Source organism: Perognathus longimembris, chromosome 7, assembly GCF_023159225.1.
Source record: "Perognathus longimembris pacificus isolate PPM17 chromosome 7, ASM2315922v1, whole genome shotgun sequence".
In the NCBI taxonomy this organism is placed as follows: Eukaryota; Metazoa; Chordata; class Mammalia; order Rodentia; family Heteromyidae; genus Perognathus; species Perognathus longimembris.
The window spans coordinates 40,526,525-40,541,354 of record NC_063167.1 but is presented as its reverse complement, the minus strand read 5'-3'; the positions used below and the strand labels follow the sequence as shown (position 1 = coordinate 40,541,354).

The following is a 14,830-nucleotide window of genomic DNA, read 5'->3' as shown; positions in this document are numbered from 1 at the left end:
GGAGGAGGGGAGGGGAAAAGAAAAGAAGAGGAAGAGAGGAGAAAGAAAGAGGAGGGTCTCTTACACTGTCACTGCCAAAAACAAGTTTAAAAGCTGTAAGTCAGGTGAAATCCAATCACTTCTTAGCCTCTACTAGAATAACAGAAAGAAAAAGAAAAACACCCTCTAACCTTTTGGCACTGGTTTCACCAAAGCCACCCAAAACAATCACACATAAGAGCCAAATGAACACCAAATCCTCTCCTTGGCCCAGAGTATGCCAAGTTCCTGTTCTGTTGCCCCAAGTTTTTTTGGCCTTGGTGCATTCCACTTCAAACTCTCAATTCCCTTATTCTAGAAGATGGGACAAACTCTGGTGTTTTTTTAGAACCCTTATTATTTACATAGTTTATGTTACATACTTATGCACAGTGCCTCTAATACCAACGCTGAGAGAACTCATAAAGGAGAAAATGAAGCTTGAGGAGATAAATTATTTCCTCCAGATTGCTGACGGCAGCACATGATGGATGGAGACTGAGTCCTGGTCAGTCTAACCACAAGGATTTTTCTCTTTCTACAATGCCAGAAACTTAATGTAAAGACTTCTTGCCAGAAGTAGTGAAGAAAGGAAACAAAATAAAATAGCTAATGCCTTCCATTTTTTTCTATAGCACTGTAAGAAAAGCTTTTCTGTTGTATCAGTCCTCCCAGTGGCCTCTTAGAGTAGGTGTTGTTATCAATCAGGAAAGCTCAAGGGGTTCTCCTTTCATCCATATTATGCAAGATGAAACAGAAAAAGAGGACAAGACTGAGCTACTAAGTTAAGAACAGAAGAAAAAGCAAACACCTTTGCAAAATGCATTTGGTGCCTGTTGCTTAAGGTCTGTAGGCTCTGCTCTGGAAGAGAAGAAAACTGAGAGGGAAGACTCTGAACTTGCTCATAATTCTGGGGCAGGTGGGGAAAGAGAGCTTATTAATTGGTGGTAATGAAAACAGAATGAGTAATGTACAAGCAGAAGCAGAGCCAATAAAATATGGCAAGGATGACTAGATGGCCAATAAAACATTTCTGAGGAATATACTTTCTGCTTCCTCGGGGTCTGAGATTGTCACAGGCAGGGATGAAAGATCCCAAGTATGTCTGATAAACCAAGAAGAAGCCCTTCAAGTGTAAACTGGCCAAATTCATTAGGCCTTTATACTACCAATCTCTCACAGGCATGAAGTTCCTCAGCATCAACCCTACTTCCATGTATACTCTGCCTAGCGATATCCAGATTAACATGTCCATATAACCACCAGGGATATTTATTAGGTCTCCTATGGAGATTCTGATTCAGTGGGCTAAAAACCACAAATCCTGAAGACCTATATTTTGAATAAATGCCTCATGGTGATTACAGTCATCCTTGTCACTCACAACAAGCTTTCAGGTAGATATATGATCCCCATGATACAGGAGAGTGAGACTTAGAGAAGGAAAGAGACATATACACAGGCACACAAGGATTAAGGAAAACAAGTCAGTGTGCCTCCATAATGTAGATGTATACATGACATTTCATTGAGTCTATATGAGCCAGTGTTACCTTCTGAAAGCCCACACTTGGGAGTCACAATGCACCACATCAGGAAATGAGACTGTACAATATTCAGAGTTATCGGAAAAAAAATTAAAAAGCAGTGAGTTGAACAAAACCCAAAGCAAAAGAGAAAGAAAGACAGCTCTTTCTCCATCTTAGATCCATTTTGAGTCGCCAAGGTTGTAAGACATTCACAATCCTACTAGTGTTGCTTTGATTAAGAAGTCAAGGGGAGGGGAGAGAAAGAGGAGAGGAAGGGAGGGGAGGCAAGGAAGGAAGGAAAAAATAGAAGAGGAAGAAGAGGAGGAGACAATGAAAGGAAGGAAGGAAGGAAGGAAGGAAGGAAGGAAGGAAGGAAGGAAGGAAAAGGGAGGGAGGGAGGGAGGGAGGGAGGGAGGGAGGGAGGGAGGGAGGGAGGGAGGGAGGAAGGAAGGAAGGAAGGAAGGAAGGAAGGAAGGAAGGAAGGAAGGAAGGAAGGAAGGAAGGAAGGAAGGAAGGAAGGAAGGAAGGAAGGAAAAAAGAAGGAAGGAGCAAGGCAACTCTATACAAAAGTTCTCTCAGAGTACTGGGAATATGGCCTAGTGGCAAGAGTGCTTGCCTCATATACATGAAGCCCTGGGTTTGATTCCTCAGCACCACATATATAGAAAAGTCCAGAAGTGGAGCTGTGGCTCAAGTAGCAGAATGCTAGCCTTGAGCAAAATGAAGCCAGAGACAGTGCTCAGGCCCTGAGTTCAAGGTCCAGGACTGGCAAAAAAAAAAAAAAAAAGAAAGAAAAGTCCTCTCAGAAATAACTTTAGACAATGTCAGACCAAAAAAGGAATTCCAGGCTGGGGATATAGCCTAGTGGCAAGAGTGCCTGCCTCGGATACACGAGGCCCTAGGTTCGATTCCCCAGCACCACATATACAGAAAACGGCCAGAAGCGGCGCTGTGGCTCAAGTGGCAGAGTGCTAGCCTTGATCGGGAAGAAGCCAGGGACAGTGCTCAGGCCCTGAGTCCAAGGCCCAGGACTGGCCAAAAAAAAAAAAAAAAGGAATTCCCAAGATGAGATCTTCAGTTACACACTGCCCTTTCCTCCCCTGTGACGAAAAATGTAATGGTGACTCATTATACTGTATAGGGCAAAGTTTGAACCTCACCTCCAGAGTCTTGAGAAGGGTGACCATGCTGAGGTCCATGCACAGCCTCCACCCTGAGACTTTGGGCCAGTGAATTCTTATGCTAAGGGCAGTGGGGTGAAGGGACTGACATGAGGAATGAAGTGCCTGTGAAATGCATCCTTTACTATCTCTTTCTGGAAGCCCATTGTGCTGAACTATCATGCTCTTATCAACTCACCACAAGCAAAGATCCCAACTCTACAAGATACGATGGACAGGGAGCACACGTGGGAGTTGGTACTGCTAGTCCCACTTTCCCTGAGGTCATACAAGCAAAATGGGGAGGATTTGCCCCCTCAGAAGATACTGACTTTAAGACACAACACCTGCCTCTCTAATTCATACAGGATTGTCTGTATAAATGTCTCTACATTAGTCTGTCTCTGGGAACGATCCTTGTCCTCAGAGTTTTGTGGACAGTCCACATTCTAAATCCCTCTCGGGTTAAGAAGTCCTCACCCTTAGGGATCCCCTGAGATTCAGTCAAGAGAGCAGAATTGCCACAGAGTTTCATGCCAAGCTCTCTGTGTATACCCACAGACACAACCACTCTGTTCATTAACAGTCGCAATTCCGTACTCAGTATGTACTAGCATCTTTCATGTAGCGTATACTAAAATTTTAACATTATAATTCAATGAAAAATATTTGTTAAAAAATTATACATGTATACACTGTTATAGTATTGGGTAGGTCAGGCACATATAAAGCAAAATAAAGCCAGGTACCATTAGTTCACACCCTTGATCCTAGCTACTCAGGAGCCTGAAATCAGAGGGTTATAGTTCAAAGCCAGCCAAGTAAATTCACAAGGCTATGAGGTCAAGCCACTAATGGAACCAACACACACAGACACACACACACACACACACCACACCACACACACACACACATACCACACACCACACACCACACACACACACACAGCACAATAAATTCATATCACACCCAGTTAAAATCAATTTCCTTGAAAAATATATCTCCTGTCCTAATTTCAGGGAAATACATGTTTTGTTTCCTTTTAGTCACCATACAAAAAATGTTGCAGAAAAAAAGTCAAATTTTACTCTGAATACTTCATGTATCCTTCAAATGTATCTAGTTTTAATGAATGGTCTTCACCTTGGTACCCACATTCCAGGCCTCATAGTGTTTGAGCATGTCCAGTGGAGGGAGAAGATAGATTCAAGATGTTTCAAGTATGCAAAATCACATGCAGATGTAAAAACAGTATGACTAGTCAAAGAGAGTTATGAAAGCAGTATATATATATACAGACACTGAGAATGGAAGAACACAAATAAAATTCAACTTGTAATTAACATACCGTGCTGTGACACCTGTTGCCTTCCACGATAAGAAGTCTGGGAGATCAAAGAAATGTCCTGCCTTATCCCAGCAAGTCTCTCTTAAGTTCTGCCAAATTAAATATATATTAGAATCAATTTCTTTTCTCTATCCATCTCCTCTTTCAATTATGTTTCACAATTCTCAAAACAAAAACACAGCCAATAATATCCATGAATACATCTGTTCAAAGGCTAAGTGTGATTTTTTTTTAAAGCAGCACTTATATAGGAAAGAAAAAAATGGTCATTATTGATTCTTCCAAAAATGACCATGATTTCCCTTCATCCTTATGTGCCAAGCAGAAGGGGGAGAAAGCACTCTATGTGGACATGGAATCCATCTTCCCTGTGAATGTGAGGATATGCTTCAAACATAAAGTAAGATAGTAATACTGAGCAGTTATAAAGTCTGTGGGGGAGGGGAGTTATACTAAGAAAAGAATGGCTTTGTTAGATGTAGGATCACTAAAGACCTTGTATAATGAATGTGTTCACCGTAGAGCCACACAGATGGTCACTGTGGATGATGGAATCTTAGAATGTCATCTCTAAAAGAGACCATTGAGCTTTTGCCAAAAGGAGACCTCCTGGTGGCAGTAGCAATGAGGAACCCAAGAGTATTTCTTCCTGAAACCACACCACCTCCACCTATCAAAACCAGAGACCTCAGTCAATCTCTCCATATGATGAAGAACCAGATACAACACATTCAAGAAGGAAGAGCTTTTCTTAATAACACACATGATGTAGAAAGACCATGGGTTTTCTCTGCAAAAGCCATATGGAGACAAAGTCAGCAGAGGGAAAGGGAACGAGTTTGGGTGAGAGGACACATGTCTTAGAAGCCTGCCCCAGGCTTTCAGATGCTGGCTATCTGAGAGTGTTCCTCCAGTGGGTCACATGATTCACAAAAACTTCACAGTAAACTGCCGGACTTCCCATTTGCTCCCAAATCAACAGCTTCAATTTTACCAAATTCTCTTCTTCTAACTCTTGGGCCAACATCAGAAGACAGTGATTGTCCTCTTGTTTTCTCCACAGTTTACCATGTTTCCCATACATATGACTTCACAGGATTCTCAGCATGATTCTCAAGTAGATGTAATATTCTCGTGTTCAGGATGTAGAAAACAGTCAAGTTCCAAGGGCTTCACCCAAAGCACCCTGAGCATCTGCTCTAACCTGAGGGTTCTTCTAAGGGCAATGCCACAGCAACCACCCTGAATCCACTAATCCTACTGAAGTTGTAGATTTGTGTCCCTGGAAGCAAGACAATGAAAACTACTGCCATTCATGACAGCAGAGGAGAAACTAACAGGACCTTCCAAACACACTGCAGAGATTCCGACATCAATCTTGAGCAGCTCACTACCAAGACCTAACCCATCGTCCATGCACATACAGTATACACATTAAAGAACAAAGAGCGGGCCCTCAACACACACAAACTTTGTATGCATCTCATCATATGATAGCTTAATCCAATGTAAGCTAGGAGATCTCTGTACTGAATGAGTTAAGTTTTTCTCTCCCCCAGTTACCAAGCAACTTATAAAAATTAATCTTTTCAACAACAAAAAAGGAAAAATACATAATCAGCAATAATTTGGGGTGTATGGCTTGGCACTCGAGGTTTCTGCATTCCAATAACAATCCTTTGAGCTAAGCAATCCCCTGGCTTGAAAGCAACCCAAGAGAAGAGCTTTCTTCCCCCCACTCCCCTTTTTAAATCACTTATTACTTCATAAAACCACAGCACTTCTTGGGAGGAGGCTACTACTCAAAGCTCACACAGCTGCAGGGCTCAACATAGGGTGGGGACAAAGCAATTATTCAAGATTCAAGGGCAGGCCAGGCACCAGTTGCCCTGCCAACCTCTGAGTGGAAAGAAGGCATCTTCACCCTTTCCCTCCCATGACTGCAAAGTCCCAGGAAGCTGTGAGACTTCTGCTGCTGCTGCTAGACACAGGAAGCATGTAGGAAATATGAAGTGGAATCCACAGTGGCATCAAGATCTAAGAACACCATGAAGAAATCATAATACCCAAAGGAAGTGTTTTACTATTAATTGAAGAGAGATTTTGTTCGGGCTGTTAGCACTTATCAGTGAATAGAGAGAAGAAACAGAACAACTTGATTCCTCAGTAAAATAATCCTTCCAAGAACTCATAATGTTGGTTTTCAGAACAACTGCCCAAGGAAAAGCAAAGCTCCATCCTTTCTCAATGTTCAGGACTTTCAATTAGGCAGAAATCCCAGAAAGGAAAGATATCTCAGGAAGAAACTGAATCCTCAATGCCACCCTTAAAAGAAAAGTGATACTGAAAGCATGGAGTGGGACCCAACTAGAAAGTTCTAAAATGAGTAAAATGTTTTGAAGTTGCAAACTCTCATGCATAGAGACTAAGACCAGATACTAAACTGTTTCAAAGCTGATACATCTATTTTGTGCTACTAGACAAAAAACATCTTTCTAAACACTTAAGACTCATTGTTTCATTCCTTTCCTTAAAATGGTTCAACACATTCTTGTGACCTGGAATCACATTGTAATTCCTTAAAATGGTTTTTAAGAACCTGGTTCCAACTTGGCCATTATCGTTATAACGTTTTTCTGGGCTAATCTCCCATGTCCAGAAATGCTAACACTACATTCTGCCTTCATCTCATTTCTTTAGATCCTCTAACCTCATAATTTTCTTTTACATTTCCATGCCTTTCTTCAGCCTGGTGCCTGTTCTTGGATTTACTTTCCATCCCTCCTTTTACTAACACTAAGACTCAGATTCAGCTCAGATATTACCTTTGCTGAGAATATCCCATTCCATGCTATAACTTAATTATATATTCATGTACCTAAATCCACATAAAAAATGACAAATTTCTGGAAGGCAAAAGACAAGTCTAACTCATGGGGGGGGAAGCTTTAGGTGATATAAAGTTAATTTAAAGGCTGGGACTTTCAAAAGAAAGTTATAAAGAAACTGGAAAAAGACATTCACCAATGAAAAGGTAATTAGAAATATGATATATGACAATAATGTAATGAGTCTGATATCAAGACTTGGTGAGGCAGTTTCATAACTATCATAATATTTAGTGTGTGGCTATATATCTAACTCTAATGAGTAATCACAGACAGAGTTCTGAAAAGGAAAAGGGCTTTGGGGCTAGAGAGGTTAGAGCAGGCTTCATGGAAGAGACACGAGCTGAAGCCTAAAGGACAAGTCCAGTGAATATGCCACTGCTGGGAAAGACAATGAAGCCACAAAAGTCTGAACTGACAAGACAGATTATTCCCATTAGCAAAGGATGTGTTCAATTGTGCTATCACATAATTTATCTATAAAGTGAAATGATTCCAATGCACCATTTATTTTCAAAAGTTAGATTTATATACATTCCCTTCTCCTCTGTCTACCTGTTACTACTATACAGAAAGATGAACTTATAATCCACAGTACAGTTGATTTCCCAACTAGAAGAACATTACTGTTTGCATAACAACTCACCAGACTCAGCAAAGCTGACTTGGCCCAGGAATGGGATGCCAGCAAGCAGGGTAGGAAAACACAGGGAGGGGATGGGAGAAATGAGTCTGAGAACTTCAGAGTCTGGAACTCTGAGTTTGTTATCCTCTTCACTTCTCAACCTACGTAGCTATAAGAAAACTAGTTTCTCCAAACTCCAGTTTCCTCAAATGCCTCCCCACCAGCATCTATCTCAAAGAACGCCATAAGCATAAAAATGAAACCAGTCTACAAGGTTGACTCATTACTGCTACAGACCTTCATATTTTTCAAAGCTCCTTGACAGGTATGATCTCATCTAAGTTATACAAATCCTTGAGGCAGGAAAGGCAAGAAATCATAAACCTCTCCTTGCAGATTAACAAAATAACACTCAGAAAGGAGGTGCAATTGTTCCAGCACCACATGGTAGATAACTGGAAAGTCAATCAAACAAACATTTACTTCTACAGCCCAATCCAGTGCTAGTTTAGATTTCTGCTTCCCTAAAGCATAAACATACATGAGGCCCAGGAGGATAGGAGCAATGCCATAGTAACCTAGATACCAGGGCTCCTTGTTGGGGGAACTATCTATGGGAGGGAGTCCTCATGTAAAGAGGCCTTGGAAAGGGTCAAGAGTCTTGGAACAAACAAGGAAGCTAAAAGTATGTATGGGTAGAAAAGTGAAGCATCATTCTCCTGGATACTTTCATGCCAATTTCATCACTTCTTTTCTGTCTCCTTTATAAGCTGCTTTTCTTTGGTGGGTCTTCAAATGTGGATGTTCCCCAGGGTTTGTGCTTCAGGCAGATGATTTGCTCTTTGTTCCTATGCTCATCAGGAAATCCCAATTACTCCCATGATTCAATTCAACTTAAGAGTCTCCAAGTTCTCATCTGAGATGTAGCTCCTGGATGTCCCATTATACCTCTCATTCAACCAATCAGACCAAATCTGTTATCTTCGCCCCAGCTTCTTCCAACCTTGTTTTCTGTGTCCAAAAGAGTCATCTTTGATTTTGTCTTCTCTATAATTCCTTACCACCTTCCATCCATCCAGTCATTCTTCTAGTGTAAACCCCAGAAAATTCATGAAGAGTTCACATCTTTTTATCCCACTAATGAATCAAGGCATTCCAGAGTAATAAAACCAAGGGGGTTTGTGTGTGTGTGTGTGCATGTGTGTGTGTGTGCGAGCTGTGTGTGTGTACCTGTAATAAAACCAAGGGTGTTCATGTGTGTATGTATGTGTGCATGTACTTATCATTTAGGAATTGACTTTAATTTTACACCATGAATTTGCCCTGGACTCCACTAAGGCTGGAGTCAATGCTTCTTTAAAGTATCCTGCAATCACTTCATGAACACCCCTGTCATTGCATTCCCAATCAGCTGTCTGATCACATTTGCCTGTCTCTTTCATTAGACAGAAAGTTCCTCAAAGGCAAAAGAAACTGTTGGGTACTTTTTTCTAATTTTTCTATTCCTAGGATCAGCATTGTATCTGACACTTAGACGGTGAGTAATGTTAGGTGAATGAATGAATAAATGAATGAACATATGTAGAAGCTAAATAAGAGTTTGTGGAAATGAAAAAAGGAATGAATGGATAAATTAATGAGGTTGTGAATAAGAACTGTCCCAGTTTCCCTTTTTCATTCAAGTTAATGGCTTTTCTCAGTCTGTTTCAGGAGAAGAGACATATTCTAGCCAAGCCCGACTGCCAGGAAGATAAATTTCTCCTCTAAGGGTGAACAGGTCCTTTGGAGAGGTTTCATCTTAATTGGAAAATGGATTCATTCACTTCCTGGCGTGGGCTCCTGGGTCAGCACAGCACTGCTGAATGGTTGCCAAGCACCAACAGAGAAGGGGGCTACGTCGGGAAGAGTGCTCCATCAAATTGGAGTGCCTTGAGACATCTGAGGACAGTATCAGTTCCAAAGTAACTCGCCTGGAAGATCCTTCCTCTACCTCCAAAAGCCCTTCTCCCCAACTTCATACATCCCTAAGACATAATGGATGGGTGTTTTTACAGTCCAAACTAGCATTTCGTAAGGCTTACTTGGGGTCTATGTATAGCCTTAGCTGTTCATGGATGCAACCTTTGCAGTGGTCCACTGCTGTGTCCTGCTGGGCAGGAAAGAGAGGGTCTCTAATGAGCATTTCCTCCATACCTCAAGCAATAGGACAAGGTAAGAATTTAAGAACTCATCTTTCTGAGGATCCATCACATCCAAACTCAGAGAAATATTCCTTCTAGGAATGACTTGCATATTTTATCAAGGATTTGTAGGGGTTTTATCTTGCATTCTTCCCCATCATACCTAGCACATGCTTGATCACAAGATAGGGCTGATATTGTTACACTGTCAATAAATATTCCATTGAGAAATATTGGATGTTAGCTCTAAAAATAGATTCATATAGTCTGGCCCTTACAAGGAGCTGTAAGTTTAGTAGTGAATATAGCAGTGGCCACATATTATAATGGACATAGTAGTGGCCACATATAATTTGAGAAAAGCAAGGATAAAGGGAGGAAACTAGCATTTACTGGAGGCAGACCCGAATGAACAGAACCTTCTTGAATTAATCCAACTAACAATACTATGAATTAAACATTACTATAAATGAACAAAGACCCATATACATTAGTTAATTACTGGTCAGAAACAAAATAACAGCTAATGTGCTTTTTAAATTATTTTAAAAGTGGTTCATGCTTGTAATTCCACATATTTCAGAGGTAGAGATTGAAAGGATCAAGTCCTGAAGCCAAACGGCAAAAAAGTTACCAAGACCCCATTTCAACCAATAAGCCAAACACTGAGGCTTATACCTATGGTCTTAACTACACAGGCTAAGGTAAGAGGATCATAGTCCAGACAGACTCCAGGTAAAATCTAAAGACCCTATATATTAATACCAATACTACTACTAATAACAATAAAACAAAAGGAACTGCAAATGTGGCTCACTTGCTTTAGTAAGTGCAAAGCCTTGAGTTCAAACACTAGTATAAAAAGAAAAAAAAAAGGGGGCTGGGGATATAGCCTAGTGGCAAGAGTGCCTGCCTCGGATACACGAGGCCCTAGGTTCGATTCCCCAGCACCACATATACAGAAAAAAACGGCCAGAAGCGGCGCTGTGGCTCAAGTGGCAGAGTGCTAGCCTTGAGCGGGAAGAAGCCAGGGACAGTGCTCAGGCCCTGAGTCCAAGGCCCAGGACTGGCCAAAAAAAAAAAAAAAAAGAAAAGAAAAAAAAAAGGAAAGGAAAGAAAAGAAAAAGAAGGGGAGAGGGAAGGGAAAGGAGAGGAGAGATGGGGAGGGAAGGGTTAATTTACTGCTTTAGTCTTGGGGGCACTACCAAGCCTAGTCTTGATATGTTTGGAATGAGGACAGTGTTTATGGTGGTGGGGGGGGGGGGAGACAGGAGGGGAAGAAAAGGCAGAGGAAGGAAAAGGGAGAGAGAGGAGGGGAAGAGGAGGGGAAGGAAAGACAGGACAAGGGAGGAAAGGGAGGAGAGGGGAAGGGAGGGGACAGGAGGCAAGGGGTAGGGAAGGGAAAAGAAGAGTGGGGGAGAGAGGAAGGGGGAGGGACAGGGGAGGGAACACAAATAAACAAGGAAAACCAAGTTGACCTAAGATGAGTAATAAGAGATGATAGAACCAACATACTAATAATCAGCCAGGCACCAGTTGATCATGCCTGTAATCCTACCTACTAAGAAGTTGAGATCTGATGGTTGCAGTTCAAAGCAAGCCTGGGTAGGAAAGCACATAAGACTTGTTTCCATTAAAAACAACCCACCCCTTTTTAAAAAGTCCAGAAGTGGAACTCTGGCACAAGAAGTAGACCACCTTGAGCCAAAAAGCTCAAGGACAATGTCAAGTCCCTATGTTCAAGCCCCAGGACCAGAATAGAAATCAATCAATCAATCATTTAAGAAGTACTCCCTGTATGCTGAATGGTGCTCCACATGATTTCACACATTTGTACATATGATCCTTCAACAACCTTAAGGCATAGGTACTCCTATGGCATTTAAGGCCATATAGCTATAAGGAGGCATTAGAGCTATTATGCAGTTCTGGAGAAGATACACAGAATGTGCAAAGACACTACAGTACAAATAAGCTGCTGTAATTACAAATCAATCAGTGTGGAAAACTGGGGAATATGCTGTTGTTGAGAGGTGAAGACTAATGAGTAAGCCTGAAGCTTGTTAGGAAATCTTGGTCCCAACCCCCAAGTTTTATTGGCTAGGTAGGGTCTGGCATATAAAATACTCAGGAGGAACACATAAATACAGAAAATATAAAGGCCTAAAATTCCTGATTTACAAACCATGGATTCTTTCTGCCTTGTCCAGAAAGGAGAAGACAGCAGTCACTTAGTGTGGGATATCAATGTGAGGAGAAGGCAAAGAGTAAGAGAGTGGAGTACAAGACAATGCAAGCTGGAACAGCTGCCTGATGGTATAAGAGGCAGAACCAAGTGCTCTCATAGCCAACAAAAAAGAACCAGGTGACAGTCAGTCTGAGGGAAATGTGCTGGAATTTGAGTAAGAGGTAAGTGGGGATTTTTATTAGACACTCAGATCAGAAAAGAATGGGAGCCATCATTAGTCCTTGAGTAGAGGGTAGTATATGAAAGCAGTTTTATGATGACTGGGAGAGCAAACACCTCATGGTAATTCTGTTTGTTTGCTTTGTTTTTTTTGCCAGTCCTGGGGCTTGGGACTCAGGGCCTGAGCACTGTCCCGGGCTTCTTTTTGCTCAAGGCTAGCACTCTACCTCCTGAGCCACAGCACTGCTTCTGGCTTTTTTCTATATATGTGGTGCTGAGGAATTGAACCCAGGACTTCACGTATACGAGGCGAGCACTTGATCACTAGGCCATATTCCCAGCACCTCATGGTAATTCTGGAAAGGAAAGAAACAGCAGACCAGAGACCAGTTCCCATGTACATTTCTGACAAGAAGAGAGGAGAAAATAAGGAAAATGGGGGTAAAAGAGAAGATGAGTAGAAGAAGAAATGAAATAAGAAAAAATGAAAGGAAGAAGACAAAAGACAAAAGGGAAAGATGAACAAAGGAACAAAAGAGATGGGGAGAAAATAGAGTATGTTAACATAAAGCAAGACTAAAATGACAAAGACAAGAAAAGGAAGTGAGAGGGATGACCAAAAGAGTGGCCAGAAAAGGGAAAAAAAAAAACACCAACAAAAACAACCAACTGTGCAGGACCATGACAATGTCCTCCACAAAACAAAAGGCAGAAACCAGCCTTTCTCAGTCTGCACACTTTCTTTCCTCTGGAAGGATGAAATCATGGTTGATGTCACTGTCTGAGTCACAGGCCCCCAAAAGGAGAGGTGGAAGGGCTGCATGTGGTATTCATCCCATCCCTGAGAACAAAAGGGGTCAATTCCCTGTATTATTCCAGGGGCACTGACTAGCCTCATCTTGAGATGACTTGAGTAAGGAGTGTCTGTCTGGCCAGGAAGGACGCCGCAGCCATTGGAGCATTCAACTCCTCTGCAGAGTTCTCATGTTGAAGTCCTTGCAATAGGAGAATCAGAAACAGTCCAAGGCAAATAGCTTCTGGCTCTTATCTCATTGTGGCTAATGGGTAAATGGGTCCCATCTCAGGATGTCCAAAAGATAACTTCATAGTGAATAGTATTGGATAAAAGGGATTGCTCAAACGAACTTGTTGACCCACTGAGCTTCCTCATCATATTCTGAGCTCTCACCCTACTGTGACTACAACCCTACAGGGTCTCCTTTCCTCAGACTGCCACTGGACAGCCTTTCACAAACTCTGACACTCCAACTCCTTATTACCTAACACCATTCACCAGCGGACACACAGTAGCAGCTCCTACCCTACTCTGCACATTTCCAGAGTACTCAAAATTTCCAAATGACATTTAGGCAACTGTGACTTTTATCCCTGTTTTCATCTGGAATCAATCAAACTTGAGGACAGCAACTCTATTATGTTTACCAGTATATTCATGATACTCAGCAAAATACCTGGATAAATTTTCTGCAAGTATCTGCTGAATTAATGAAGGTCCTTAACAACTCTAGTAGGAAGTGATAGGTAATGCACTAGTGTTAGACCATTTCTAAAAGAGACACCCATTCTTACAGCCATCATCCCAAGAATGTTCACTGATGAAGATAATACCTTGTAAGGTACTAAGGACAGTTCAGTTGGCACTGTTCTGGAAGCATTTGCTTAGGGCATCTCAGAATGGACTTGCTCTCTCCCAAAACCTTTGGCCTATAAGCTGCAGAAAGATACTAGCTTGAGTTGGATTTGGGCTAAAACTTCAGACCTACCACATAGTAGCTGCATGAGGCGAGCCTCTCTTGACCTGCTCTCACATGCTCAAACAGGAATTGTATGAAGTATCTATGTTCAACTCCGTGAGCTTCATTTTAGCAACCTCCAGAAGTTACTTACAGGTTACTCTTTGTTTCCAAGGGTAAAGGACAGGAAGTAACCTGTTTTTTGATGTGGTCAATATAAAGTCTAAATTTCTCACAATGACTTTTTCAGGACTTCCTGTCATCTTTTCTTCTCCTATGATAGTCATAGCATCTACCAAAAGACCCATAGAGCCCGTAGTAAAAAACATTAGATTATACACTTTCTGATTCACTTGGGATTTGCAATCTAAGGTGAAACTGGGTCCATGGCTCCTTTCCTCCCTCCTTTCTCCCTCTCCCTCTTTGCATGCACATACTCTCTCTTTCCTCCCCTCTCCTGCCTTCAGCCATGAGTTGAACAGGTTTCCTCTCCTACCTGTTTTGTACTGCCTACTGACATACATGAGGACTGAAATCTCCAAAACTGTGGGCCAAAATATGCCTTTTCTCTTATTGATTTATCTCAAGAATTTTTACAGCAATGGAAAGCTGACTAATACACCTTAATTATTGTTTCAGGGAAGGAAAGTTCTTCTAAATTACTTTAGTTGAAGTAAGAATACATTTTTAAAATTAGGGTTAATTTTGCAAAACTCTGAAATTTAATTCAAATGTATGCCAACATATTCCAAATAAAGTTAATATTCAAACACAGTTGTTATTGTCAGATGGTTTAAAGAAATTTCTGGGATATTCATATTGAATATTGCTTATTTATGAGCATTTCTAATTTAATTTAACCAAAAACAGCAACACTTTTTTTTTGCAATTCTTCATTATGTGGTGTTAGAAAGCTTAATT

General features: G+C 41.3%; 1 protein-coding gene across 6 annotated transcripts in view; it reads right to left on the bottom strand.

Moving 5' to 3' along the window:
- Fggy (FGGY carbohydrate kinase domain containing) overlaps nucleotides 1-14,830 on the bottom strand; it is a 380,313-nt gene that overhangs the window by 308,197 nt on the left and 57,286 nt on the right. For all 6 annotated transcript variants that reach the window (XR_007211617.1, XM_048351429.1, XM_048351432.1 and 3 more), the window contains exon 5: nucleotides 4,056-4,144. Coding sequence is in view for 5 of the 6 variants with exons in the window: in XM_048351429.1 (XP_048207386.1) it covers nucleotides 4,056-4,144 (89 nt within the window). In the remaining variant the exon portion in view is untranslated. The remainder of the gene's footprint in view (nucleotides 1-4,055; nucleotides 4,145-14,830) is intronic.